General features: G+C 43.6%; 1 protein-coding gene and 1 non-coding gene across 10 annotated transcripts in view; one reads left to right on the top strand and one right to left on the bottom strand.

Moving 5' to 3' along the window:
• The window catches only part of syne1b (spectrin repeat containing, nuclear envelope 1b), a 77,397-nt gene that overhangs the window by 17,378 nt on the left and 33,537 nt on the right, over nt 1–26,482 (top strand). For 5 of the 9 annotated variants that reach the window (XM_070979086.1, XM_070979091.1, XM_070979088.1 and 2 more), the window contains exons 14-76: nt 113–281; nt 380–476; nt 594–614; nt 939–1,141; nt 1,322–1,486; nt 1,589–1,741; nt 1,844–1,987; nt 2,471–2,638; nt 2,840–2,998; nt 3,079–3,243; nt 3,563–3,697; nt 4,048–4,206; nt 4,411–4,619; nt 5,468–5,576; nt 5,761–5,925; nt 6,136–6,303; nt 6,432–6,608; nt 7,670–7,810; nt 7,891–8,051; nt 8,368–8,518; nt 9,410–9,637; nt 9,748–9,846; nt 9,966–10,153; nt 10,340–10,463; nt 10,572–10,738; nt 11,360–11,513; nt 11,647–12,272; nt 12,408–12,587; nt 13,097–13,247; nt 13,351–13,509; nt 13,720–13,902; nt 14,200–14,301; nt 14,387–14,590; nt 14,796–15,003; nt 15,294–15,406; nt 15,532–15,737; nt 15,820–15,969; nt 16,109–16,400; nt 16,529–16,701; nt 16,820–17,129; nt 17,539–17,703; nt 18,208–18,564; nt 18,677–18,813; nt 19,044–19,221; nt 19,351–19,533; nt 19,622–19,765; nt 20,310–20,465; nt 20,781–20,945; nt 21,030–21,202; nt 21,365–21,518; nt 21,745–21,888; nt 22,209–22,373; nt 22,524–22,841; nt 23,119–23,274; nt 23,536–23,706; nt 23,838–24,164; nt 24,273–24,425; nt 24,612–24,779; nt 24,912–25,088; nt 25,198–25,344; nt 25,428–25,553; nt 25,744–25,920; nt 26,129–26,394. In XM_070979086.1, the coding sequence (XP_070835187.1) occupies nt 113–281; nt 380–476; nt 594–614; nt 939–1,141; nt 1,322–1,486; nt 1,589–1,741; nt 1,844–1,987; nt 2,471–2,638; nt 2,840–2,998; nt 3,079–3,243; nt 3,563–3,697; nt 4,048–4,206; nt 4,411–4,619; nt 5,468–5,576; nt 5,761–5,925; nt 6,136–6,303; nt 6,432–6,608; nt 7,670–7,810; nt 7,891–8,051; nt 8,368–8,518; nt 9,410–9,637; nt 9,748–9,846; nt 9,966–10,153; nt 10,340–10,463; nt 10,572–10,738; nt 11,360–11,513; nt 11,647–12,272; nt 12,408–12,587; nt 13,097–13,247; nt 13,351–13,509; nt 13,720–13,902; nt 14,200–14,301; nt 14,387–14,590; nt 14,796–15,003; nt 15,294–15,406; nt 15,532–15,737; nt 15,820–15,969; nt 16,109–16,400; nt 16,529–16,701; nt 16,820–17,129; nt 17,539–17,703; nt 18,208–18,564; nt 18,677–18,813; nt 19,044–19,221; nt 19,351–19,533; nt 19,622–19,765; nt 20,310–20,465; nt 20,781–20,945; nt 21,030–21,202; nt 21,365–21,518; nt 21,745–21,888; nt 22,209–22,373; nt 22,524–22,841; nt 23,119–23,274; nt 23,536–23,706; nt 23,838–24,164; nt 24,273–24,425; nt 24,612–24,779; nt 24,912–25,088; nt 25,198–25,344; nt 25,428–25,553; nt 25,744–25,920; nt 26,129–26,394 (11,343 nt within the window). The remainder of the gene's footprint in view (nt 1–112; nt 282–379; nt 477–593; nt 615–938; nt 1,142–1,321; nt 1,487–1,588; nt 1,742–1,843; nt 1,988–2,470; nt 2,639–2,839; nt 2,999–3,078; nt 3,244–3,562; nt 3,698–4,047; nt 4,207–4,410; nt 4,620–5,467; nt 5,577–5,760; nt 5,926–6,135; nt 6,304–6,431; nt 6,609–7,669; nt 7,811–7,890; nt 8,052–8,367; nt 8,519–9,409; nt 9,638–9,747; nt 9,847–9,965; nt 10,154–10,339; nt 10,464–10,571; nt 10,739–11,359; nt 11,514–11,646; nt 12,273–12,407; nt 12,588–13,096; nt 13,248–13,350; nt 13,510–13,719; nt 13,903–14,199; nt 14,302–14,386; nt 14,591–14,795; nt 15,004–15,293; nt 15,407–15,531; nt 15,738–15,819; nt 15,970–16,108; nt 16,401–16,528; nt 16,702–16,819; nt 17,130–17,538; nt 17,704–18,207; nt 18,565–18,676; nt 18,814–19,043; nt 19,222–19,350; nt 19,534–19,621; nt 19,766–20,309; nt 20,466–20,780; nt 20,946–21,029; nt 21,203–21,364; nt 21,519–21,744; nt 21,889–22,208; nt 22,374–22,523; nt 22,842–23,118; nt 23,275–23,535; nt 23,707–23,837; nt 24,165–24,272; nt 24,426–24,611; nt 24,780–24,911; nt 25,089–25,197; nt 25,345–25,427; nt 25,554–25,743; nt 25,921–26,128; nt 26,395–26,482) is intronic. The other 4 variants (XM_070979093.1, XM_070979094.1, XM_070979087.1 and 1 more) reach the window with 2 other exon arrangements.
• Nucleotides 9,186–9,267, bottom strand: trnal-aag (transfer RNA leucine (anticodon AAG)). The gene has a single exon. It is a non-coding gene; the product is annotated as a tRNA-Leu (tRNA).

The raw sequence follows: 26,482 nt of genomic DNA, 5'->3' as shown, positions 1-26,482 counted from the left end.
TATTCAACTGAACATCAACTTGAAGTTCACCCGTTCTGTGCTCGCTCTTCTATGCCTCTTGTAAATTCAAAGCAAAATTTCAACAATTATTGGACATCTGTTTCATTTGCAGGTTCAACTTTGTGTCTACATCGTCACACGCTCACTTGATTAAACTGGAATTCTGGGAAATGAAGTATCGACTGATGGCGTTTCTCATGTTAGCTGAGTCAAAGCTCAAGTCCTGGATCATTAAATATGGCAGACGGGACTCTGTTGAACTCCTGTTGCAAACCTATCTTGTAAGCTGAAATTATTGGTATTGTAGCTGCAGTTTTTGAGTGACAGGTGTCTATCAGACTATTAAATATGCATTTTCATGTTTGTCTTTCTGTTCCAGACTTTTGTCGAAGGCCATCGGTTCTTTGAGCAGTATGAGATAATCTTCACAGCCCTCAAGCAATCTGCAGAAGTTTATGTAAAGTCTGACAGTTCAAGTAAGACTCTTTTCTGTTTTATTACCACTCTGTTTGTTGTTTATATATATATTAAATATATATATAAATGTGTCTGGGCTCATGGTAAACAGTCTTACTATTGGTTTCATGTTACAGGGTCTAAGACCTGTAACAAAGGTAAGTCCAAAAACAGTCTGACAATCTTTAAAACCTTAATTTTGCCTGTCTCCTGAGCTCTTTGTTTCTGTAAATGTGGGGCTGCACTTTTCTTTTCTAACATACTTTTAATCAGCCGACCTGAAAAATCATGATATTGCATTTTGCATGAAAGCATAATAATAGTTGCATTAGCTGGAATGCTATTTTAGCACGATTGTTCTGACCTAACATACTGCAGCATCAACCAATCAACCAATCAAATGCTTTTTTTTTTCATATCTGTGCAATTGATACTCATGTTGGCTTTAACTAAACTGAACTAATCCCATAATTTACTTCCAGTTGATGAAGCAGAGGGGATAAGTAAATTCCTCAGTGATGCCACAGCTCAGTGGAAGAACCTGGCTCTGGAGGTGCGGAGTGTTCGCAGCATGCTGGAGGAGGTGATCTCTAACTGGGAGAAGTACAGTAGCACAGTGGCAGCCCTGCAGGCCTGGTTAGAGGACGCTGAGCAGATGCTCAATCAGTCAGAGAATGCCAAACGTGTAAGTGCACTTACAGATGCCAGTAATGATTAACAGTATTAATATACCTTATATTTCTGCACCTAAATTGTGTAAGAAATGTTTTTTAAAATGGTCACAAAGCATTTGAGATTGTGATTGGCTGGAGGGTGCGCATCCACTGGAATATACATTTATGGTTTTTGTTTCCCTTTCTTTTAGGATTTCTTCAGAAACCTCTCTCACTGGATGCAGCAGCACATGGACATGAACGATGCTGGGAACTTCCTTATTGAGACCTGCGACGACACGGTCTCACGAGATCTGAAGCAGCAGCTTCTCCTTCTCAACGGGAGATGGAGGGAGCTGTTTGTCAAAGTCAAACATGTAAATGAAATGCAATGAAAAATAATATAATTATATCTTCTGTCTCATCAGTCAAAGTCATAAACATAATGCATTTACTGTCTTCTTCTTTTTCATTGGCAGTATGCAAGAGCAGACGAGGTAGATAAATTGAGGCAAGACTACCAAGATGGAATTAATACCCTGAAAATGTTCATGGATGCAACCAATGAGAAGATGACTGCTCCTGTCCAAGTATCTTTCCTGAATGTCAGAGCCTTTGTTCAAGATGTTGAGGTAAACAGTAGATATGCTCACCTTTTCTTCACTGTAGACTCATTTTTCAACATCTCTTCTTTTCAAAAAAGTCACTGCACTGTATATCCCCGCTCACTGTAGGAAATCAAGCACAAAGTGCCAGCTATGGAGGCCGCCTGTAAGGCAGCGAGCCGTACTGCCCAGCTGTTGACCAAAGACACTCCACAGGAGGAAGTTTCACAGATGATGGCTGTGATGGCCTCAATCAAAGAGCAGCTGAGCAAGGTGTGTGCATGTCATTACATAGCATGTCATCCACTTCTCTCCTCCTTCTCTTTTTATGAGTGTGTCTGTCTGTATGGAAGAGGCACATCTTCCCGATAATGTTTCCGACCAATGAGCTTGCTTGTGCATGGCATTTGTTTACAACCTTTGGACCGCTCTTAAATCTCCAACGAATCAAGGGCCAAATGCAGCAACTTTATCAAATTAGAATGGGAACAAAGCAAAGAACAGCAGGTCTGAAAATGCCCAAAGTAACCCTATCTGAGCCAAAAGTGAACCAAAGTTTTAATAAGCATTGCAGGTAAGTTTTGGAAATTGCCAAAAAATTTGATTTGCTGTATGTATATATGGCTGCCACTTTTCATTTCATGATGCAGCATTTTACAAAATGTAAATGCTGGGGTGTAAAAAAGCCTCGTCTTTGACCTCTTTGATTTAAGTCACTTGTGATTCACTTTCATCAGCATCCTTTTATCCAATTAGGTAAGGGAGAGATGTTTGCCTTTGCTGAGGGAGTCCCAGTCTCTATTGCCTCCACTGGAGGAAATGGAGAAGAACATCACAGGCTTCTACCAGGCTCTGGAGAAGGCCAGCCACATCACCAGCACTACCGACTCCGAGGGACCAGTAGACTTTAAACAGAAATGCCAGGTACCTAATACAGTTTCAATATCGTACCGTAGCAGTTTAATTGAATGGCTTTTATATATATAGATAAAGAAATCACTTTAAGCACCCAATGCCGAGCTTTTTTGATTCGTCATTTTTTGGAGAAGCATGTTTTATACAGAAAAGCATAACCTCAAGATATGAATAAATGGCTAACACCGTCCTTGTCATTGAATACTGCAGGAGCTGGCGACCTTCACACATAGTTGTAAGAAGTGTTTGACAGTGATAGAGAGAAACCACCAGACCATCCAGAAAATAATGAACGGCAGCAAAACCCTCCAGCACATGGACATGAGCCTTCTGCAGAAAAGAGTAGCAGACCTGCAGGCCTCCTCGCAGGTACAGTAAACCTTTAAGGACTATTTCAATTCTTTTCAGCTTTTAAGCTTTAAATGTCAAAATACATGTTTTGTGTTTAGGCCATGATTAAGGAATCTACAGAATGGCGGAAGCATGTGGAGGCAAACAGCAGCCTTATGAAGAGGTTTGATGAGTCACGGGTAGAGCTGGAGAAAGTTCTTAAAATGGCACAGAACTGTCTGACAGAAAGAGGCAACCCAGAGGAGCTGCTCAAGAAGCACACGGTAAGAAAACAGGCCTTGTGCACGACTCAGGACACTTTAACCATCAAGGTTATTTCACAGTTTTTGTTCTGTTTGAGTGTATGAGCCACCCAAAACATCCTCGTTTCTCAATTCACAATTCCAGATATAGCTGTAAATACAGTTTAACTTATGTCTGTTTAAACATCTCAGTCAGTCCTGGCATGCGTGGAACATTGCAAGAGAAAAAGCAGGGGATGAAAGATGTAGCTGGAACAGAGAATAAGAAGTATGCATGTAAGGAAGACTTGACCTGTCGATTACAGAGTGTGAGACATGATGAGGTCTTGGTTGTTTGTAGGATTTCTTTGGTCAGCTGGACCAACGGGTCCTGAATACATTCCTCAAGGCTTGTGATGAGCTCACAGACATTTTGCCAGAGCAGGAGCAGCATTCACTACAGGAAACAGTCAGGAAGCTGCACAAACACTGGAAGGTTGGTGCCCGTCATTTTTCACGAGCAACGACACAGCTATATATTTTAAATAAATGATACATCTAAATATCCCAGAAGCATGGTTTCATATCAATTATAATGGGCTGGTTGACAATTCAGTATTGTACCTTATATTAGACTTTGGTCAATCACAGGCCATTGCAGGTACTTAACTGTTGAATACCCACACTCTGGGTTACTCTGGTAATTATTGTTTATAACTTCAAAATGTATAATGCCAGTCTCTATATTTTCCCTACTAACACATGTTGGTAAGACATGGCTTGAAAGAAACTGCACCAATTGCTCTGAATCTGATAGTACAACATACATTATTTCTCATTACTCAGGATATTCAGACAGACGCCCCCTTTCACCTCCTGCATCTTAAAGTGGAGGTGGAGAGGAGCAAGATGATGGTGTTGCTGCAGGAGTGCCAGGCGGAGGTGACCAGGGAGAACCGACACCTGGCGAGCATGGGGAGCGAGAGACTCATCAAGGAGCACAGGGTGAGCACGAAGTGGCCGGCCAGCTGGCTGACTTTCATGTATCGATTAACACAGTGTAATAATTCAGTGCAGACTCACTGCTGTGTAGTGGTGCGGGAAGATTTTGATTAACTTGATCCAAAAGAACTGAGGCTCTTCCAGTGTCGAGCAATACAATTGTCATTCACATACATGTACTGCATGTTGAATTTTTTTTTTCTTTAGGCTTTCTTTAGAGAAAAGGGTCCACAGTCTATCTGTGACAAAAGGCTGCAGCTGATGGAGGAACTTTGTCAAAAGCTCCCTGAGGGTGACCCCGTCCACCAGACCCTGGAAGCTGCAAGAAAGGACTTTTCTGAGGTTCAAGAGGAAATTGAAAACACCCATCAGAAGCTAATGCAGCACCCAGATAAATGGAAGGAGTACAATGCAAGGTGCAGTCACTACTGTCCTCTTTTAATGGTTGCAGTTGTTGTACATACATGCAGCATAAGGACTGAGTTGTAGTCCAGCATAGGCTTTAACCTTTTGGCTGTTGCAGCACTGTTGCAACAATAGAAGTCATTGTGTTGTTCATGACCCAGGCAGTGTCCTGCATTCATTACATACCCAAAGTAATCCTGTTTAAATTCTTTCATTCCCTTGAGATAAGGAGAGAGAGTTAGGGTGACAACAAGGATCGCAATGCACATTGTTCTGATTCTTTATTCTGCTCCCTGTTGTCTTCATTATCATCACACACGGCACATGAAGTAAACACAGTCAGCACAAAGGGGTCTAAACCAGGCCGTTCACACTTTTTGTAGTAACCACATCATGTAATTAAAGCTTCATGAGAGGAACATTAGCAACAGCAGACCCTTGTAGCTCCTTAATGTTTCAATGTCGGTGCCACAGACATCGACAGAAAAAAATAATCTGTTATTTTTGAACACTAATAGAATTTTGTAATTATTTTGTTATGTGCATGTGTAGGAAAGTGAAATCACATGAAGGAAAAGTTGGAAATTCCCCACATTCTCAACAATTATTTATTTGAGACAAAATAATCCTTCATGGATAGTGGAATACAAATGAATGAATTTTGAAATATATTTATCTTCGTTTTTTCCACTTTCAGGATGTTTTCAGCAATTATTGATGCGTCTCAGATGTTTGAGACTTGGCTTCCCCTTTTGATCATTTGCTCCAGCCTGGGGCTTTTGGTTAAAGATGAGCTGGTTCACATTGTGAATTTGATGCCTGATGAAGGTACATTTTTTCCCTTCACTGTGTTAAACAGGTATGCTGAGCTCTCCTGCTGGCTTATATCTAAAGAAAGCCAACTGAGGCTGCTGAGAAACAGAGCCAGTGACCCCAGAAAATATGGCCAGGTGAAGTCTACCATCACGGTGAGTTAGTCCATATACTCCACAGCCCGGCTGTCCACTCTCCTCCTCACCTCTACTGTGATGTGTCACTTGTGATGTGCTACTGACTTGTCTGTGTCACTGCTGAGCAGACAATAGTGTAAAAATACTTAACGTCAGGTGATTCTTATGACCACGTGGGCTGTATCTCTTTGGTTGTGTGCAGGAGCTGAGGAATGATGCAGAGCTACAGGAGGGGAACCTTGGCTGGCTGAAGGCCCGTATGGCCGTACTTATTGATATTGCCGCTGACAGTGATGCCCAGAGGCAAGGAAGTGCACTGAGCAAGCTCTCCACTGATTTTAAGGGTCTTCTTGCTTCTCTCGTAGAGGTAGGCGAAGCTTTTACTTGTGTTTTTGCCAGACACAATTCAGACATCTTATCCATTCTGGGAATCGTATTCGAGCCACATCCAGATGACAACTATTAATCTATAAGCAAATGGAGCTGATCATTGCATATTTTAGGGCATTATCATAAGATTAACATCAATTTGTCATGTTTTGTTCTCAGCCTGTATTTTCTCTGTTATATCTTCCAGGCTGAGAAGATGGTGCTGGCTATTGGGGATTGTGTGCAGTTCAGGGAGGAGGTGCAAACTACTTTGGATGATCTCATACAGGGGCAGAAAGAGGCCCAAGCTGAGGTCACCAAAATACTGGACTGTCCAACTGTTAGAGAAGCCCAGCAACTTCTTCTCATTCACCAGGTGCTGTCAGACATTCACAAAACATTACCTTTTTATTTTGATTGTTTTGACAGCAGAGTTGATTCACAGGGTTGACTTTACATTCATTTAAATAGATTAACACTTTCAATGTGTCCTGTTTCTCATAGCAACTGTCAAAACGCCTGAAGCTGAAGAGGAAGGATGTCCAGCAGCTGATCACCAGAGGCCAGCAGCTCCAGGCGGAGGAGGGTTTGGGAGAGACTCTGCAGCAGGACTTGCAGAATTTAGAGAACACACTCAGCAAAATGGAGCAGAATATGGATTCACAGGAGCAAAGCCTTGAGGTGAGCAATGTTAGTGATTATGTTAGTGAATAACATGTCACAGCGGATTAAAACAACACTGTTGCTCTGGTTAATAACTAGCAACAACAAATTTAGAATGAAGGATGATTTTGCTTTAGTCTGTCCTCATTTATACTGCATCCTTCTTACGTGTGTTTCTTTGAATGTATAACATCAACCTGCCCAGGGACTGTAAATGAAAATTAGCCTTTTGACTAACTCAGGCACATTTACATCCTACTGATCCCCTTGCAATTAAATAACAATGTCAAGTAAGCAAAGGGCAGACTGAAGAGAGCTTGGCCTTGAGAAGGAGAAGAGGGATTCCTGTTAGTGCAGTAAGCTTTGGAGGTGCAGCATTCGTGGAAAATTGTCCTGAATGGAGGGTAGACGGGTCTGATTGATGTTTCTGCTGGAAGGACTTGCCCTCTTAGGCTTTACAGTTCCCTGAGAAGATGCAGTGAGTCAGTCATCACACCCTTGATGGTGCTTTTATAGAACATAGACAGGGTGGAGGTGGGAGCTGTTAAATGGAAACTTTGTTGGGTTGTGCTGTGTTAGGGAGGATGCACTATGGATCCAAGTAAAAGATTCTCGGTAAGGTGCACACCAATAAACATGATGTTTCTGGCTCTGCGGCAGAACCACTGCTGCAGCACCACTGGGGCGAGGTGCTTGCTGTACTACCTCTGTCAGTGTGCTGACTCATCACTCCTGCTGATGAAGCCAAACACACTGCATACTTAATGAGGTGGTTTGAGCTGGATCGACTCAACATGTATCATATGTCAGTGTATTCATTTGGAAATGATCTTGATCTGGGATTACTGCCATTAGAAAATGATTATCTTCCTGCTGTAACCTCAGTAATACATTGAAGTGATAGTGATAGTCAGAGGGTCCAGTGTCAGCAGTATCCAGGTTTCCTGCTAAACAGCATTGCATTTGAGAAACATAGATTATTATTAGTCTCTTCTATCCCTTTTGGATGCGCTGTGTTGTGTTTTATAGGTAAAGTGCTATATGAATAATCTTGATTTGATATCAATGATCACCTGCAGGTCACACTGGCAGCCTGGCAGGAGTTTGACAGCCAGCAGGAGGCAGTGCACGAGTTTGTTAACAAGGCGCGCTCAACCATGGAGAGAGACCTGAACTTCAGCAGCCCAGAGAGCCTGGCTGTTGAGCTTGACCAGGCCAGAGTAAGTCGTTTACGTATATCTCTGCAACTGGAAGTATATCAGCTAAATGGAAAATCTTACCAATATTCTGTTATAAACAGGTGCTGTTGAAGCAGTGTGAAGCAGAGGCCTCACATATGAACACTTTGCTGAAGAGAGCAACAGAAATCCAGCTTGGGCCAAAGAACAAGACTCTGCTTGTGCAACAAGCTCGTTCCCTCAGTGAGCAGGTGGACAAAGTCGAGGCTGGGCTCAAAAAAGAGTAAGATGGTCCAGTTCAGTCTTATTGCTTTTAATGTTTCAGTGGTCTTCAAATAGTGTTTTCAAATATGCTTTAGTCTGATATGATACTATGCCGGATGAGCAGAGTTTACCACAAAGAGCAACACAACATAAAAATTTACAGAGTAACATGTAACATGTAATTGAAAGTCAGTTATATATTGATTATTTACAACTATATTCAGTTTGTATATTTGTGTGCTATTTGTGTGTACTCTGTATCTATATCTGTGATTGTCATGGTTTATTTGACACTACTGCTTAGACAATGTATGATTTATACTCTTGTTTTCCAGTGTCAAGACTCTGGAAGATATGAAAACTCAGTGGGATCAGTTTGGAGCTGGGTTTGAAACCTTTTCACTGTGGATATCTGACAAGGAAAAGCAGCTGGATGCACTGAAATCTTCTACTTTGCCTCTTGAGCAACAGATCAATGCAGTAAAGGTACAGTGTTGTGTATTAGAAAACTATAGAAGGTCACTGTAACCTCACAAAACACATTTTTGGCCATGAATTAAAAATTTCACATTTCATAGGATAAAATGATAAAGAGATGACATTTTCTATCCCAAAGGTCAGTTTCACTGACAAGATAATGCTCTGCAAAAACACTTTTCTGGACATTCTCCAACACCACAACTCAGGAACAGAAGCAGAGATTGTGACTATATTTCACATTTGGTCTGATACAGAATTTCTGACACTAATCTTGGGTGCCCACCTCAACGCTGTAGTGATTTAAGATTTAAAAGATTTAAGATCCATACTTTATTAATCACCACACAGCATGCCATGCATCGGTGAAAACAACAAAACACACAACATGCACATGTCGTGCTTTTTGGCGAAATTATTCCGACAGCGGTGCCCGGGGACCCAGTTCCTTGTTGTCACCATTCGGTCAGGTGGTGATCTTCTTGCATGTTTTTAGTGGAGGATACCCCAGGTGAACATGGAAAGAACATGGAAACTTCACAAAGAAAGGTCGCGAGACAAAGGGCAGTAGGCATCGAAGGCATGGTGGAGGACACGCCTTACAGGCGGGAATCGAACCCGGGACCTTCTAGCTGTGAGGCAACAGTGTTACCACTGTGCAACCACAAAAGCATATTGGCAGTGGTGGGATTCGAACCCACGCCCCCGAAGAGACTGGAGCCTTAATCCAGCGCCTTAGACCACTCGGCCACACTACCTCTAGTTTGTATAGATCCTGTGTGCTGCCGGATTGAAGATGTGTGGGACGCATCCATGGATGCAAACTGCAGCTTGACTGACTGTTGTCAGAGGCATTTAACCGCGAGGCAGTAATTCTAGTTTTCGTTGTTTTGCATCCAGGTTGTTGTGGCAGAGCTTCGGGAGCGAGCTGAGGTTCCTCCTCAGCTGGAAGCAGATTCCCAGGCACTAGCCCAGTTTGTATCGTCAGGGGAGGCAGCTCGAATCAAGGCCCGTCTGACTCAGATTGGCAGGTATTGGGAGGAGCTGAAGGAGAGTGTACAGCAGCTTGATGGACAGCTGGAGGAAAGCTCCTCTCACCAACAGAAGTTCAAAATTAGCCTTGAAGAGGTAAATAGACTGATTGATACTTCTGAAGTATCATGACAGAGTACAGAGAAGCATATAGGGGAAGGGGAAATATGTGCCAACAGTTAGTTTTGATCTTTATTCTCTCCAAGGTGCAAGCATCTCTCAGTGAGCTACACACAAAACTGGAGCATCCTATCACATCCTGCACCTCCTCATCAGAGACTTACAAAGCTCTTCAAAACCACATGGTACTTTTATCTATTGATCAAAAATACTATACAATACTAAAGTACTGTTCTTTTCTGTGCCAGTCTTCCAGCTCATGGGTAAATGCTGTGTGGGTTGCTGTTGTGTTCTTGTTCCTCAGGATGTCTATCAGCATCTGGAAAAGCTGAAGGGAACCTTGCTGTCCCTGGCAGCTGGTGCCCGAAGACTCAGTGACAAAGAGCAAGCAGAGAGGACTGTGACCGAGCTAAACATCAGCTATGACCAAAACATACAGGAGGCAAAAGACAAGCAGAGCTCTTTGGAAAACCTGCTTTCTCTTTGGCAAAAGTAAGAGCTGTAATTTTATAATTATTAAAAACAATGTTAATCGTTAAACTGGACCACTGGTTTATCCTGGACACATAGATACAATAAAAATTGTTAATGTAAACACATTTCTCCACCTGCAGTTTAAGTACAGCCAAGAGTTTAAACTGAATAATTTTAACCACTGTTAATATTGATGCGTTTCAGGTATGAGAAACAGCGTTCAAACTTTGTGTCATGCTTGGAGAGGAGTGAATCTGCATCCAAGCCAGAGAGTCAGTGTCTGTCAGCTGATAAAGCCAAGCTCTGCACTGAGCTGCAAGATTTGCAGGTATAGTTCTCCAGAACACATTTAAATATACATATACACATTCATACAACAATAACTTTAGAAGAGAATATATTTTGAGTTTGCATGAAACGTCTGTTCTCCCTGCAGGTCTTACTCTCCGAGGTCCAGTCCCTTCAGCCTGCTCATGTTGAGTTGGCATCTTTGGGGACGTCCTTGTGTCCAACCGCACCTAATGAGAGAGTGAGGCAGCTGAAAGATGAGCTGGAGACCCTGCAGAAGAGACTGCATGTTCAAAATGAAGTCATTCCTCAAAGGTAACATGTCACACGTACGCCTGCTTGTGTGCGATGAGGCAAGTTCAGCATAGTCAGGCAAACTTTGAAAGCACCTGTTTCACAAACTTAATTTCTGGTGGCTTTCCTGCAGCTGGTTATCAAACAAAAAAAATTTTATTCTTAATGTTTTGATGCCTAGTTAAATGGGGAGTTCCACATCAGGGCAGTCTAGGGGAAATCAGCCTGAATACTGATTAACACAGCTATTGGTGATGTTTGTTTTGTGGTGTATGTCTTCTATTTGTGTGGGTAAGTGTGTAGATAACACAACATAATTTAGAACTATTTCAGTAGTTACAAATGCAGAACGCTTAAAACTTTATATCAGTGGTAAATGATTTTGTCTGCTACATTATGAGCTATTTTCTGTCTATGTTTTGGATTGTCATAATCACCCTATTCAATATAGAACATGATCATTTCAGATATTCAGTATGTACAATACACCACAGATTAATGATAGACAAGTGTGGGAATAGCAGGGCATGAAATACGTAATAATTTTTTTTGTGTGTGGCAAACTCCAGCCTGCATGTAATGACATACTGAAAAGTACACAGTACCTGATTTGACTGACTCTGCTACCATTTTGTCCCCCAGAATCAAAGAGCTTCAGAGCCACCTTTCTCTGGTGGAGCAGTTTGACCAGGCCCTGCTCAGATTCTCCCAGTGGAGTGAGACCATGCTCTCAAATCTGCACTCAGCTTCTGAAATCAACATCAGCAACCTGCAGTCTGCCACCATGCAAGTCAAGGTAAGAACCACACAGAATCACTGCTCATCTGCATGCAGGCTGCTGCTCCCTCCACAGCCACTTAGTCAGTTTGCAGATGAATAGCAGCGTGCTTCCAAGCAGCAACTGATCCTCCATCAACTGCTTTTGACAGGAGACCCAGGTGGCCTTACAGAAGCAAGCCGGTGTGAGACAGAGCTTGGAGCAACAGACTGAAAAGCTCTGTCAGTTCTGTGAGCCCAGTGATGCACAGCTCCTCCGCAGCAGAGCAGACAGCTGTCTGCAGCCCTACGTGGAGGCCCAGCACATTGCTGAGCTTCAGTTAGAGTGCCTTGAAAGGCTAGAGTCTTTTCTACAAACCCACAATGTTGCTGCAGGAGTCTTGCGGGGCCTGAGGCAGACTGTGGAGAGTGCTGGGAGTTGGGACCGTGGAAAAGTAGAGGAGCTGCAGCAGGAGCTGGCCACTATTGTCCCGGACATCAGCCAGCTCGAGACTCTAGCTGTCAATTTGGACAGCAGTCTCTGTAAAAGCCATCTCCACATAGGTGCTGACGAGGGTCCCCGCAAGTCATGCCGCATGCTGGCCGATTCACTCAGTGCTGAGCTGGATGCAGTGAGGAACTTGCTTGGTACTAAGCAGAGTGAAGCAGAGGCCCTGGGAGCTCTCTGGACCTCATTTAGACAGCGGAAAGAACAGCTGCTCAAAGCTGTGGAGGACATTGAAGAAAAAGCCGATCACCAGAGCTTCAAAGAGCCCAGCCTACATGCACTGCAGCAGAGGTAAAGCATTACAAGAGTGTAATCAGATAAATATCTATGTTAGGTCATTGTTATAATTCAGAACATTCGGTGCTGGTACCATGCATAAGTATGAGAACATGTGCAACAGCAATGCATTATCCCTCTGCTTTTCAGGCTACGGTTCTTTAATCAGATGGAAGATGAGCTACAGTCACACCAGCATGAGGAGCAGTGGCTGAGGGACAAGGGCAACCAGCTGGCCCAGAGAGATGCTGAGTTAGCTGGTGAGGTACTGAGGGAAATCAGTCTGCTGGAGACCACATGGGAGGACACCAAGAGGCTCATCACAGAGAGGTACTGAAGAAATGTATGCTTCTGAGTCAGGAAATATAGCATTGTCAAAGGGTGCACGGTAAAAGTCAGACAATACTGAAAACAGCATACTGTTTTCAGTATTAGTATTGCTACTGATAGCTACTAATCAATGCTGATATGCAACACTCTAAAAAACTTGGAGAAAAGGTGTAGGTGCTTTCTTTTTTCTTTTCATTTTTTGCCATTGTTGCATATGTAAATGAGTCAAGAGCCTGCTTTTAGATTTCAACTCTCTGTTGTTGTACTTTGTTCTCATATACACGCAGTTTTTTGGCAGAAAAACAGTTACACTGACCTCTACGGGTTGCTTGTTTCAAGTTTATTGCAGTTACCACATCTTAAAATTATGTAACTCTGAAATATCACAGCAATTGTGTAACACTCTTATTGTTATTGGGTGTATTGTGTATTTATGGCATGTTCTGTTTACACTTAATGTACATCTAATGTTGGGCTGTGGGTAATACATTTCTCTCTTTCTTTGACAGACAGGAGCAGTGCAATGTCCTCGTTGAGCTTATGAGAGAATACCAAATCCTGAAAACCTCCCTTAGCAGCATCATTGAGAGCACTGAACCTCTGGTTGAGATCAGTTCTGTCCTGAAGGACCACGAGGAAACCAGGAGGACACTAACTAAGGTTATTACACAAATCCATAAAAAAGAAAAAGGTATCTTAATCCTGCATTTATGATTGTTAACCAGAATGCTTTAAAGGTTTGCTGTCTTTTCTCAATTTGTAGCATGAGGCAGTGAAGGTGGAGATGGCTAGCAAGCAGCATGAACTGGACCAGTTTTCTAGTAAAGGAAAACAACTGGTGATTGAACTGAAGAAGATCCCTGACTGTGATGCTCAGATGATGAAAAAGGATATGGAAAGACTTGTTGATCAGTGGCTGGATGTAAGTCTGACTTCAGGAGTCGCTCCTGTCAGTGAGGATGTTTCAGTGATGTGCTTTTGACACAGCAATAGAGGCGCAGAGGAATATGCTATATTCGCCTTTGTGTATATAGGCAATAGCTGTTCGTAGGGACAGTTTGATTCAGTTCAGTGCCAGACACACACACACACAAAAAGTAAACATTTGTGTCTGATTTAATCCACTTCTCAGGTGTCTGAGAGGATAGATGATAACATTGATCGGCTGAACCAGAGTTTGGCACTGTGGGAAGATGTGCGTAAAATCAACGAGGACATTGAGAGCTGGACGAGCAGCTGTGTGATTGAACTAAATGAGAGCCTGAACAACCTCAATGACAGTCAGAAGGTGTCGGGAAGGCTCTCTGTGTTACAGGTAAGATTTCTGATGTCATGGGGAAACTGAGTAATGAATGGTTTATCTTCTTTGGTGTCTGATAAATATAGTTTTCCACATAGGACAATGCAAATGTTGAATGAACCAAAAATCCTAAGTACCATGACCCTTTCTTGTCAGAGACACCAAAGACACAGCTAATACAATCATGCTTGAAGACACACACACAAACACACACACTCTGCAGGCACAACCACAGTGTATAGTATCTCAAAACAAAACAAAGCAACTGAGAAGGGAGGTACTACATGCTTTTCTCATTTTGCGCACCCACAGACAGAAATGGGTGAGAAGGAGCAGAAACTTGAGACCCTGCAGAGCAAAGTATCAGAGCTGAAGAAGTGCAGCCAAAGTCAAGAGACTCCTGCTAAATTACAGGTAAAAACAATGATTACAACCGTGTGTGTTTTTTGCTTTTCTGAATGTTTATACTGTATTTCAGAATTTATGCTACTTCCATCAGGTGCTGGAGAATGACCTCCGTAAAAAGATCAACACAGTTCAGAAGCTACATGAGCAGGCCAGGGGAAACCTCATGGACTTCACCTTCCAGAGGAAGCAGCTGGAAGACTACATCTCACAGATGTCTGCATGGCTAAAAAGTATGGAGGATTCCCTTGTTTCGTCTCCCACTGGATCAGATCCCGAAGACATCTGCAGAGTGAAGGTGCGGCCTGATTAACAATGACATAGTAATGTGCAGCTCTCGCAGAGGTGGGATGAGGAAGCTTGATTCAAAATGTATACAGTGTGCCTCTGTAAACTTGTCTGATATAAAGTGCACTTGCCACTGTCACAGCTTTGTGAGCTGTTGGTGTTGATGACAGTTTAACAAATTTAATCTCATGCAAGTTGTCGAATATGTTTTGAAGGACCTCCAGAAAGAGCTGCAGAATCAGCAGGGGAGCATTGACTCCACCAGGGAGAGCCTCAACACCCTGTGTAGGAAATATCCCTCTGAGGAGCTGGCTGGTTTGGGTTCAGCTCTCACTGACCTCATCAAGACTTATGAGTCTGTGAACCAGCTTTCTGCCAGGACGCTGGCGTCACTGCAGAACTGTCTCCAGCAGCAGTTCAATGGTGAGAAATCTAAAAAAGAAATTTTCAGAAAATGTGTAGTACAACTTAGAGGTCACTAGATGCAGTAGCTAACATGTCACACTGCTATAGTTCTGAAGTTCTAATGTATTGAATTCATAAATTCTACAATACATAAAAATATTGTACCAGATATACTTTCTGCAAATATTAATTTCTCGTTTTTTCTAGCCATGCCTAGTGATCACTGACAGTGATTGCTTTACAAAGAAACAGCTTAATTCTGTTTGAATCCACACCAGATTAACTCTTTTCTCCACCTGCTTCCTCAGATCTAGTTCAGGAGTTCCATCGCTGGCTTTCAGAGCAGAGGGAGATAGTGAAAGAATGCTCTGACCGATCTGGAGACACTCAAATTGTGGAACGCAAACTACAGAAACTAAAGGTAGAACTAATACTGAACTGAAGAGCTGGATTCACTAAATCAGTCTTGTGTGCTCTTATCTGAAACTACTGTACATGAATGGAGTTACAAACACTAAGCTAAAAGTGATGTGGGTTGTCTGTCAGGGTGCCATGGATCGCGTGGAGGAGGGTGAGGTACGTCTTACTCAGGTCTGTGAGGAAGGAGAGAAGCTGCTACTCCATCTTCCCAAAGCCAGCGCTGGGCAAGTCCAGCAGCACCTGTCCTCCATCCAGCAGGACTGGGACAGCTTTGTGGAGCAGTGCAGACAGAACCAACAGATCCTGGAAGACAGCGCATCTCTCATGAAGGGGTAAGAGACTCACACAAACCAGTTCTGGAAAGTGCTTTGGAAGCCAGCCATTTAGTAACGTTGCATCGTAAATTCCTTGTAGGTTTGAGGGTCGCCTTAAGAAGCTGAGGTGGTGGTTGGAGCACATGGAAAAGAGGATGACCACAGATCTGCTTGAAGCCAAGCAGCGTGGTCCTGAAAAGGCTGTACTCGAGCAAGTGGAGGAATATCAGCAGGAGGTTCTCAAAGAAAGGTGCTGAATCTGCTTCAAGTCTGTGTATTTACTAGGAAAAATAGACGTTTAAGTGTCCCCAAAAGAATCCCTAATGGTTGTGCCCAAAAACATCAAAATGCTCTCAGCTTTTTTAAACATTTGGCTTCCTTCCATGCAGGGATTCCTTTGAGCGCCTATGTCAGGAGGGCCAGGCACTGAACGAAGGTGGGCGAGGCGATGGTAGTGAGACAAGAGTGTCAGCTCAGCTGCAGTCACAGCACCAGGCCCTGCTGAGGCGTGTGAGAGAGAGGCTGCGCTGCTGCCAGCTGACTTTACAGGAGCAACAGGCGTTTGAAGACACACTGCAGACTACTTGGGGCTGGCTCAACGGAGTCCAGGACCGCCTCGCCTCACTCAACAGCACGGTTGGCAATAAGGAGACTCTGGAGAAAAGACTAGGTCTCGTACAGGTCAGTGAATAATGCCCTGATCCAAAAATATTCCTCTTTTGGTAGTTTTCTGGACACATGTTGAAGCATAAAAATGATCTTAGAGTTTACCCATAGTTCTTTCTTGCTGTTTCTTTTTCTTTGTGCAGGATATCCTGCTAATGAAGGGTGAAGGTGAGGTGAAGCTCAACATGACTGTAGGAAAAGGAGAACAGGTCCTGAAGCACAACAGAATGGAAGGGCAGGAGGTCATTTGTTCCCAGCTACAGAGCCTGAAGGATGCCTGGGCCAATATGTTGATGACTTCCATGAGTTGCCACAGGTAAGAAATGCGTCATCCTCTGTACACAGGGAAAACAGTCAGGCAGAGCTGGTATCACCATAGCTCATAATCAAGGCTAAATGCACTGTTTCTGATAAGATGTTCTTACTGTCCACAGTCGTCTGGAGTGGACAGTGGCTCAGTGGACCAGCTTTCTGGAAAGTAAAAGCCAGTTGCAGCAGTGGATGGAGTCAGTGGAGCAGGAGTTGGGGATGAGTCTGCCTCAGCAGCCAGGCCTCAAAGAGAAGTCCGCTTTGCTTGAGCGCCTCAGGGCCATCCAGGCCGATGTGGACGCTCATGCAACAGCACTGTCACGCCTAACAGACAAAGCAGTGGAGATGCATGAAAAAACTGGTGACCAGACCTTTGGACCAGAGGCCAGAGCGGAGCTCAATGCGCACTTTGCGGATATCTCAGCTGTTGTCAAGGTGATCTAAATACTGGCATAGGTTTAATAGTACTTAGTAATAGTAGATGATTCATTCAGGGAAACAGGGCCAGCCAAAAAGAAGCTGCATTGGGGAGGGATCAAAGTACATTCCCACAGGGCAGACACTTTGTGTAAAGGGACACTTTTGTTGCAAGGTCGCCACATTGTTGCCAAAATTGAGGGACTGGTTACATTAAATAAATTGAGACAGAATGTTAGTATAATAAATTGACTTTAACTGTGATTGAATTTGCAATCTCCCACATCACTTACTCTGACACGGAATTAGCCAAAAACAAAAAAAATAATATTTGCAAATACTATTTGACGCAGTCATATTTAGACTCTGCCTCATTTATATCTGGTAGTTGGTGTTTACATTGTCTTTTTCTTTTTCTTCCACAAAGGGTAAAGTGCAGTCCATGCAAAACATTGTGTCTGAGCATGAGCAGTATCTGGATGCTCTGAGAGACTTCAATGACTGGCTGATTTCAGCAAAAGAGGAACTCCAGCGCTGGTCGGACCTGTCAGGGGATTCAGTCTCCGTTAAAAGAAAGCTCTCCAAAGTGCAGGTGAGGAATTGAAACTGTCTGTTGCTCCAGGGTCGTCTTCATGCCGATTGTTGCCTGAATACCTTGACAAGGACGCTTTTGGGAGGCATTTTTATGAGGCGGTTAAATCACTTCATCATGTAAAGAAGACTGAGCAGTGACCATAATTCATTTATCATTATGAGGCGGCTGTTACTCAGGAGGTTGAGTGGTTGTCTGCTAATCAGAAGGTCGGTGGTTTAATCTCTGGGCCCTCCAATCTATATGTTGAAGTGTCCTTGGGCAAGATACTGAACTCCAAATTGCTCCCGATAGCTGTGCCATTGGTGTCTGAGTGTGTGTGTGAATGGCACACACACTTGGTATCCTCTGCCATCAGTATAGTAATTAATTTGTGTGTGTGAATGGCTGAATGCTGACTTGTGACTTTTGAGCTTGACAGGCATTTCTGCTTGGGGATTATATAACAGGTTATTTAGTTAATTTGACAAAGGTAAGAATTGCGATTCCTTTTGCCCTTTTCAGGAGTTGCTTGACTCCAAGCAGCGAGGCAGAGAGAGGCTGAACCGGGTTCAGAGATGTGGGGCAGTAGCAAGAGACCACACTGGCTCAGGGGGCTATGAGGCCATGGAGCGAGAGGAAGCTGCCCTCTTGTCATCATGGGAACAGTGGGAACGTGGAGCACTGCAGACACGGGCTAGTCTGGAGACCACCCTCTCCCAGATAGCCAGCTCTGAACAGGAGTTCAACAGCCGATCAGCACAGCTGGAGCAGGACCTGCGGGACTTCAGTCGTCAGCTACAGGACTGGCGTGTGCGGTTGTCTCAAGCAGAGGGAAAAAATGATGGAGAGGAGGCTGTTAAAGGCTGGCAGATAGCAAAGGTAAGTATCAGTTTAGTTTAGGTCCAATAATAAGCCATTAATTGGAAAGAAACAATCATTATTATCATTTTGTGGCTGTTCATCAGTGGCTTCTTATTTGTTTTCCACACAGGACACTTTGGAGGAACTTGTCAAAGCTGAGCCCATGTCTGATAGTCTGAAAACTCAACTCAATGATCTGTGCCGATTCTCCAGAGACATGGGCGTGCAGTCTGAGAAAGTGTCGTCTCTCATTAAGGCATACAACAGGTGAGGAACTGCAGATATAATGCACAATAGTCTTGGTTCTCTAAGGAAAAGGATCTGCTGTAGAACTATAAGGCACTACATGAAGCTTAAATGCCTCAAAAAAACAATGGTCAAACCAACAAGCCTGAGACAGAGGAACTTAAAATGTATGGATTTCTAAATTGATCATCAATCGCACATGTTGTACGTAGAACAATGATTTTTTTAATTTCTTCCTGACTTGTTTCTAGTCTGAGTCTCCAAGCGTCCAGGGAGTGCCTGAGCAAAGAGAAGTTGCTAGAACAAGGGTTTCGCTCAGCCTTCAGAGAGTTCCAGCAGTGGTTGGTCAACGCAAAGATCAACACGGCCAAGTGTTTTGATGTCCCTCAAAACGTCAGTGAGGCCTCATCCAGCTTGCAGAAGATTCAGGTATAGCACACAAAGTCAGATGCTATGGAACACTATGCTGCCAGAGTTACAGGTTTGGTTACCACTGAGGGTACCAACACAGTTTCATGACATACTTAGTTATATTCTCATCTTTTCCTCCCCTCTCAGGAGTTTCTTAGTGACAGAGAGCAAGGTCAGTCGAAGCTGAATGCTGTGGTTGTGAACGGTGAGCTCGTCTCTAGTATCGCAGCTAAAGACAAGGTTGATGCAGTTCGGACTAAGATGAACACTGCCAGAGAGGACTGGAAAAATATGATGTCCAACCTGCACAACAGAGAGACGAGTCTGCATGTAAGCACAGAAACATTCCTCCTCATTGATCGGGGGCCATTATAAAAAAAGTGTATGACAATCACTTTATGTCATCTGTGTGTTTCAGAACCTTTTGTCTCAGATGAAAGATTTTGAGGCCTGTGCGGAGCCTCTTCAGGAGTGCCTGAATGCCACAGAGCTGGCTGTGCAGGAGAGCAGCACAAGACTTCATGATCTCACAGCCAAGAAGCAGGAGCTTCACAAGCTACAGGTACTAATGTCCACTGAGCTTGGATTACCCGCCACGTTCAAGACCACTCATGCTCAAGTACAACCACCGCTCAACGCTTGAGTGCCAACCTGACTGCTCCTGTCATCTGCAGAAACTCACCATTCTACCAGTGTTGCAGTGTTTTAGCATTGCTGTTATTCTTTTGATAAACACTGCCAACAGCTTATGTTAACAGCCAGGTGCTAACTTTTTGGATTACTGCCGTCTTTCTGCTCCTTGCTGCTATTCTCATGTCTTCTTAACAGCGTCTATCATATAGATTAATACTTGCCTCATTTGTTAAAAAAATGCTTGTAGAAACTATTAATTGTTTAAAACTGTCAACCAGCTTGTTCCAGAGGCCTTGATTGCACGTCATGACCACCAAGAGCTTTATCAACAGTAACAGTGGACAAATAGCTCATTCGCTTTTCTTTTTGCCATGTTGCCATCTCTAACCCCTCAGTCTGTGTCTGAATTTAACTGTCTTATATCTGTGTGTCAGCTTGCATGCCTCTTTGATAACCTGCTTGTGCTCTTCCAGTCTGTGCTTGAGGAGTTAGCCTCTCACGAGATTCAGCTGAACAGGCTGAAAGAGAAGGCCCAGCTGCTGTGGGATGAACACGCGGCCGGCAAGGGTTTTGTGCACCGTGTCTCGCAGCTCTCTGCTCAGTACCTAGCTTTAACCAACCTGACCAAGGTACAGTAATGCCTACCAATCTGCCTGTGCACTGGGGCTTTTCTGGGGGTAGAGCTGGAGAGGAGACAGAGGCACTAGACTGGATCGAGCTCTGACTTAACATTAGTTTACAGGTGATGAAGTGAAGGTACTAACTAAACGTGATTAAACACTAATTTCTTTCTTTTGTTATTGTTAGTCTTATACATTGGATGTACAAGCTTATTTCCATTATGTCTTTTGCATGTGCAGTTATCAGGTTGAGCCTACTGTGGATTCAGTTTCTAAAACCTGTAGTGGTAATGTTTGTTTGTGTCCTGTTTGGTGGTTCTGCAGGAGAAGGCATCACGGATTGATCGAATAGTCACTGAGCACCAGCTATTCTCCCAGGGGCTGAAGGAGCTGCAAAACTGGGTGGTTGACACCAGCCACATGCTGCAGACTTACTGTGCCCCCACTGCTGACAAAAACGTTCTTGATAGCAGAATGATCAAGCTGGAGGTATAAAAAGTACCAAAATTAGTTACCACTTTGAATACCCATCACAGGAGTGTAATAAATGCACATTTATGATTTCCGCACCAGGCCTTGCTGACTGCTCGTCAGGAGAAGGAGATCCAGCTGAAGATGCTGATCACAAGAGGAGAGTCAGTTCAGAGAAACACCTCAGCTGAGGGAGTGCCTGCAGTCCAAAAGCAAATACAGGACCTAAAAGATTCTTGGGATGCCCTGCTCTCTGCCTCAATCCAGTGCAAAAGGTGAGTTCTCGACCACTTTTGCAGAAGTTTTTCCCAGCTATAAAAAGTGGGCACTGCACACAGTATCTAACCTCTGCCGCTACTACTTCTGCCTTGTATTGCTGCTATTGCTACAGCTACTACACTGTTGTCTGACTTTGTTGTGCTCCTTAAAATCGACAGCCAGCTGGAGGGTTCTCTGTCTCAGTGGACCAGTTACCAGGAAGATATGCGTCAGTTTGTGGCATGGGTGGAGCGTGTGGAGGAGAGTCTTGACCCCACTGATAAGCAGTGCTCAGAGATGAGAGATAAAACTGCTAATCTGAGCAAAGCCAAGGTACTACAATTTTCTTAATCATGCTGTATACCATCAAAGAGTATAAATAATTTAGTTAAGTTCATACAGACATACAAAGACAGGATATTTTGAAATTTTAAACCTCAGATTTTAGGAGTTGTGGGTCAAGTGTTGAAAGTCACATGAGTCATTTACCAACAACAGGTATAAACTTAAAAAAAGCACAGTTGATTGATAGTGTAACCCCCCGTCTCTGTTGTTTCAGTTGCTGTATGAGGAAGTGCTCAGCCACAGCACCCTGCTGGACACCATCACTGCAAAGAGTGGCAGCATCGCCGAGAACTTTGTCACTCAACTGGAGCTCCAGGATCTGCAGGAGCGTTATAACACTATCAAAGACAATGCTATGGTAGTAAAAGCAGAACGTACACAGAGCTACAGAGCTAGTTTCAGCTCCAGTTTTAGATACAGTTCATTCTTACGTAGTGGTTTTAAAAGAGATAAAAAAGTGAGGTTCAACAGAAAATTACAATAAAAAGTAATGTCTAATAATATTTTTCCAAAAACTACTTTTTAATCACTTCTTATCATAGTGTTCCCTTGTCATTTTAATAATTTGAATTGCTATCTTTAAACCTGTAAAAACATGTAAAAAATGTAAATATTTGAAAGCAATGCCAGCATAATCAACATTACAAGTCTGAATCTTTATCTTTGTAATGTCCTCAGAGGGCAGTAGGCAAAGCGGAGGAGCTGGTGAAAGCCCACCAGGAGTATCAGGGGGGCCTCCATGCATTTGAGGACTGGCTGGAACAGGAACAAGAGAAACTTGGCTGCTACACCCAACTGGAGGGTGATGTTGATATGCTGGAGGAAACTCTGCAAAAGCTACAGGTCTGAAAATTCTCACTGGGGAAATGTAAATACACAGAATATGAAATGCCTCTACTACTGCTACTACATAGCCAGAAGTTGTATTCAGTTAATATACTAGCTCAAAGTTTAGAGAGCTGAAAGTGCTCAACCACATCTGTGTACCTACAGGAACTGCAGCTGCACTGCACAGAGGGCCAGGCTTTGCTTAACACGCTGCTGGTCAGTAGAGAACTGGTCATTCCCTGGGGCCTGCCCCAGATCGAAGACCGAGCACTGGAGACCCTGCAGCAGGAGTGGAGGTTGTACCAGGCCCGGCTGGCCGACACCCGCGCCCAGCTCAACAGTGCTCTGGCCAAACTCCGGCAGATGGAGCAGAAGTTTCAGCGTCTTGACAGCTGGCTTAAGGGCATGGAGACCAAAGCACAACTGCGTAGCCACCGGCGGTCTGACCGCGCCACCAAAGATGCTCAACTCCAGCTAATAAAGGTCAGTGTTTCATGCAGGGAAGCTATGCAGACAAAAATGTTTTACACTGTTGTACACATTTGCATAATTCTGTGTAGTATTTTAGTGCTGCTTCAGTCACTGTGACAGTACTGCATTTTAAATGAGCATGGGTCACTGCAGTCCCATCAGAATCAAAATATGTTAATTTGGCACTGGAAGCATTATGATTTGACACATTTAGAATTGCAGTCTAACGAATATTTTGGAATGTAATTAAGTATTGATCAAATATCTCTAATGGTCCTTGTTTGATTAGAGCTGGCAGGAGGAAGTGCTGGTTTATCAAGAGGAGATGGAGGGCCTCAGTCTCTTGGCTCAGCAGGTTCTGGATGAGACTCATATTAGCAGCCGGATCAGTACCAGAGCCACCAAGATTACAGCCCGCTACCATGTCCTGCTTCTGCATTTACTGGTACCATCTTTTTGAAGCACAGTATCACACTAAGGCATCGATGTGAACGTTGTATATCTCTGTATAGAATATACATGCATATGTAATTCAATACATGTTAATAGATGTGCCTTCTTTTAGTGAGACCTAGAATTTCTGATTAAAATCTTGACTGTAAATTTGTATTGGACAGATTATTTGGAAGATGTTATCAGTTCGGCTACTTTTAGCATTCTTCTCCCATAACTTTGTTGACTTTCTGACTCTGCTTTTATGTTGCAGGAAACAATCAAACAGCTCCAGGAGGAGGTGTCTTGCATTGAGGAGGCACAGTGTAACTTCAGCACCTTCTCAGACTGGCTGAGCACAGCTCAGAATAACTTCACCACTGTAGCTATCAGTGTTGATGCAGTGGACCGCTTTGCTATGGAGAGAAAGATGAAAAAACTAGAGGTACACTCTCTAATATGGAGCACATTCTTTCTGTATATTACTGTCTGATCTGTAAGGACCGTTTATAGCATAGACCTTTATTGCTAACGTTCTGATGTGCATTGATAAAAGTAGCATTGTGTACTTTCCAGGCTCTTCAGGCAGACATGGAGCAGGGTCACACTTACCTGAAGACAATGAGGGAGAAGACAGAGCGAGCCATGGTGTTCTTGGAGGAGCCTGAAGCAGAGCAACTACAGGAGGAGGTGGACAGCCGCCTCCTTCAATTAAAGGAGTTGATGGAAGCGCTGCGCACAGAACATAGCTCCCTCGAAAAATGTATCTCACTCTCTAAAGATTTTATGGATAAATACAAGGCCCAGGCCCAGTGGGTGCTGGAGACCAAGAACCTTTTAGCATCCAGTGTAGAACCTAAAGCTGAGCTCTACCAGAAGAAGGCTCAGCTGGCAAAGTACAAGGTGATTTAGCATTGGTTAATCTTTTTTCTCCTGTAAACACAGTGAAAATAGAGCAAGAAAACCAAACGATTTTATCTGCAATGCTTTACTCTCTTTTCATTTATGCAGACCATCCAGCAGACGGTGCAGTCTCATGAGTCAGCTGTGAAATCTGTCTTTGAGAAGGGAGAGGCCCTGCTCGACACAGTCCATGACGCCACGATAAGTGACAACATGAAAAAGCTGCAGGCTGACTACCAAGATCTCTGCTTAGCAGCTAAGGTATGTGCACTACTACAGTATGAATTAATTCCAAAACTATAGATTTTATTCAGTGTATATTTTATGTACTGTGGGTGGAAGAGTAAATAATCCACAGGAAACAATCTGATAGATACTAATAGATGATTTCTTTTAATGTCATACAGCTACATGCGTCTCTAAGATTAGCTGTGTGTTGCGTTTCAGACACAGGTCCAGAACCTTGTGGAGTGGGTGAAGGAGCACGAGGATTACAACAGTGAACTGCAAGAGGTTGAGAAGTGGCTCTTACAGATGTCCAGCAGACTGGTCACCTTAGACTCCATGCAGACCAGTGGCATGGAGATGGCCACTCAGCAGCTTGCCCGACACAAGGTGACTGCGACCATGCTGTACTACAAACGTTCACAATGCAGTTTACATCATTATATTACTTCTAAATACTTTTGGTTTTCACTCACATGTATCACTCTTCTAAATCTGTATTTGTAAACACTTCTGTTTCAGGCAGTAATGGAGGAGATAGCCAGTTTTGAGGAGCGTCTCACCAGCTTGAAGCAAAAAGGAGAAGATCTTGTTGCCAGCTGTACAGACCAAGTTCAGGCTAAGATCAGTCAACAAGTCCAGGCTCACCAACAGGGAACTAGAGATAGTTACTCTGCCATCTGCAGCACTGCCCAACGTGTGAGTGATACAGATTCTTCATAGATCTGTGGGAAACCTATACATTTGAGCTGGGTCTTTATTTTATGATGTAAAGTTAGTCAAGGTCTGACCTCACCTTGTTCAACAGGTGTACCAGAGCTTGGATCGAGAACTACAGAAACACGTTAACCATCAGGACACTCTCCAGCAGTGCCAAACCTGGCTGACCACAGTGCAGGAGGAGCTTCAGCTCAACGATCAGGGACCGTCTGGCCTGCAGGAAGCTCTGAAGCAGGTAACTGACTCTCTTGGAATGCAGTGGTGGTGATAAGTTATTGTTCTGTAATTTATTTTGATTCATTGCTTTTGTACACACAGGTGAAGCACTACAGGGCCCTTCAGGAGCAGGCCAGCACTTACCTGGACCTGGTGTGTTCTGTGTGTGACCTGTCTGATGATGCTGTGAGAGTGGCAGCTGCTCAGGTCCAGCAGGTCAAACTCACGGTCAGTAACTGTTACCGCCTTGTCTGCTGTACAGCATTATGTGTGTTTGCAGCTGTTGTGCTTATATGGATATATGTATATATCACAATAATATGAAAATATGTCATGAGTGGTACAGAATGCAGGCTCTTTCATAATGTACAATTCTGCAAATATTCACTGTAGGAAGGGGTACATGTGTTTTTTGCAGATAGAGGAAAGGATGTCCAGTGCTCAGGAGCTTTCAGAGGGCTGGAGGGAGATCAAGGAACAGAAGCAAGACCTGACCAGCCTGTTCCAGGATATGGAGCAGCAGCTCCTCAGCTTCTCCAGAAGGCCTGCAGAGTTGGAGACAAAGATAGCTCAAAACATGCTATCACAAGCCAAGGTAGGGAACAGCATCATAACCATTACCCTGATAAAGGACACAAAGGGGAACTCTTTCTTTCTTTTGTATGATTATTAAAATTAATATACACTGTGTATGATGTGTCTAATTCAACATTTTGTCTTGGGTTATGAAGGGATTAAATAGGGATCTGCTTACGGTATGGATGCACTTAGGGTCACCATCCAATTTATTGCTTGTCACACAGGAATGCAGCCAGCAACTGCAGTCTAAACAGAGTATCCTGACCAAGATAACGGAGACTGTGAGCAGATTGACGGGTGGCCAGGACTCTCCAGAACATGCAGAGCTTGACCGTCTGAGCCATTCCTGGCTTGAGCTCTGTCACCAGGCCAACAAGCTGCAGAGCCAGAGAGAGGAGGACCTGCAGAGGTCCAAGGAATACCATGATTGCATCACTGCAGTGGAAGTGCTGTTTGAACAGGTGTCCAAAGAGTGGGACAATCTGGCCAGGTGTGTTTGTTATAAGTTAAAATTAGTGATGATATGCTGCTGTGCTCTGATTCTAATAATCTCCTGACACAATCAAAGCCAATAAGGT

This window comes from Chaetodon trifascialis, chromosome 14, assembly GCF_039877785.1.
Source record: "Chaetodon trifascialis isolate fChaTrf1 chromosome 14, fChaTrf1.hap1, whole genome shotgun sequence".
Lineage (NCBI taxonomy): Eukaryota > Metazoa > Chordata > Actinopteri > Chaetodontiformes > Chaetodontidae > Chaetodon > Chaetodon trifascialis.
Note: the sequence above shows the minus strand (reverse complement) of the source record. Positions and strands in the feature narration are given on the sequence as shown.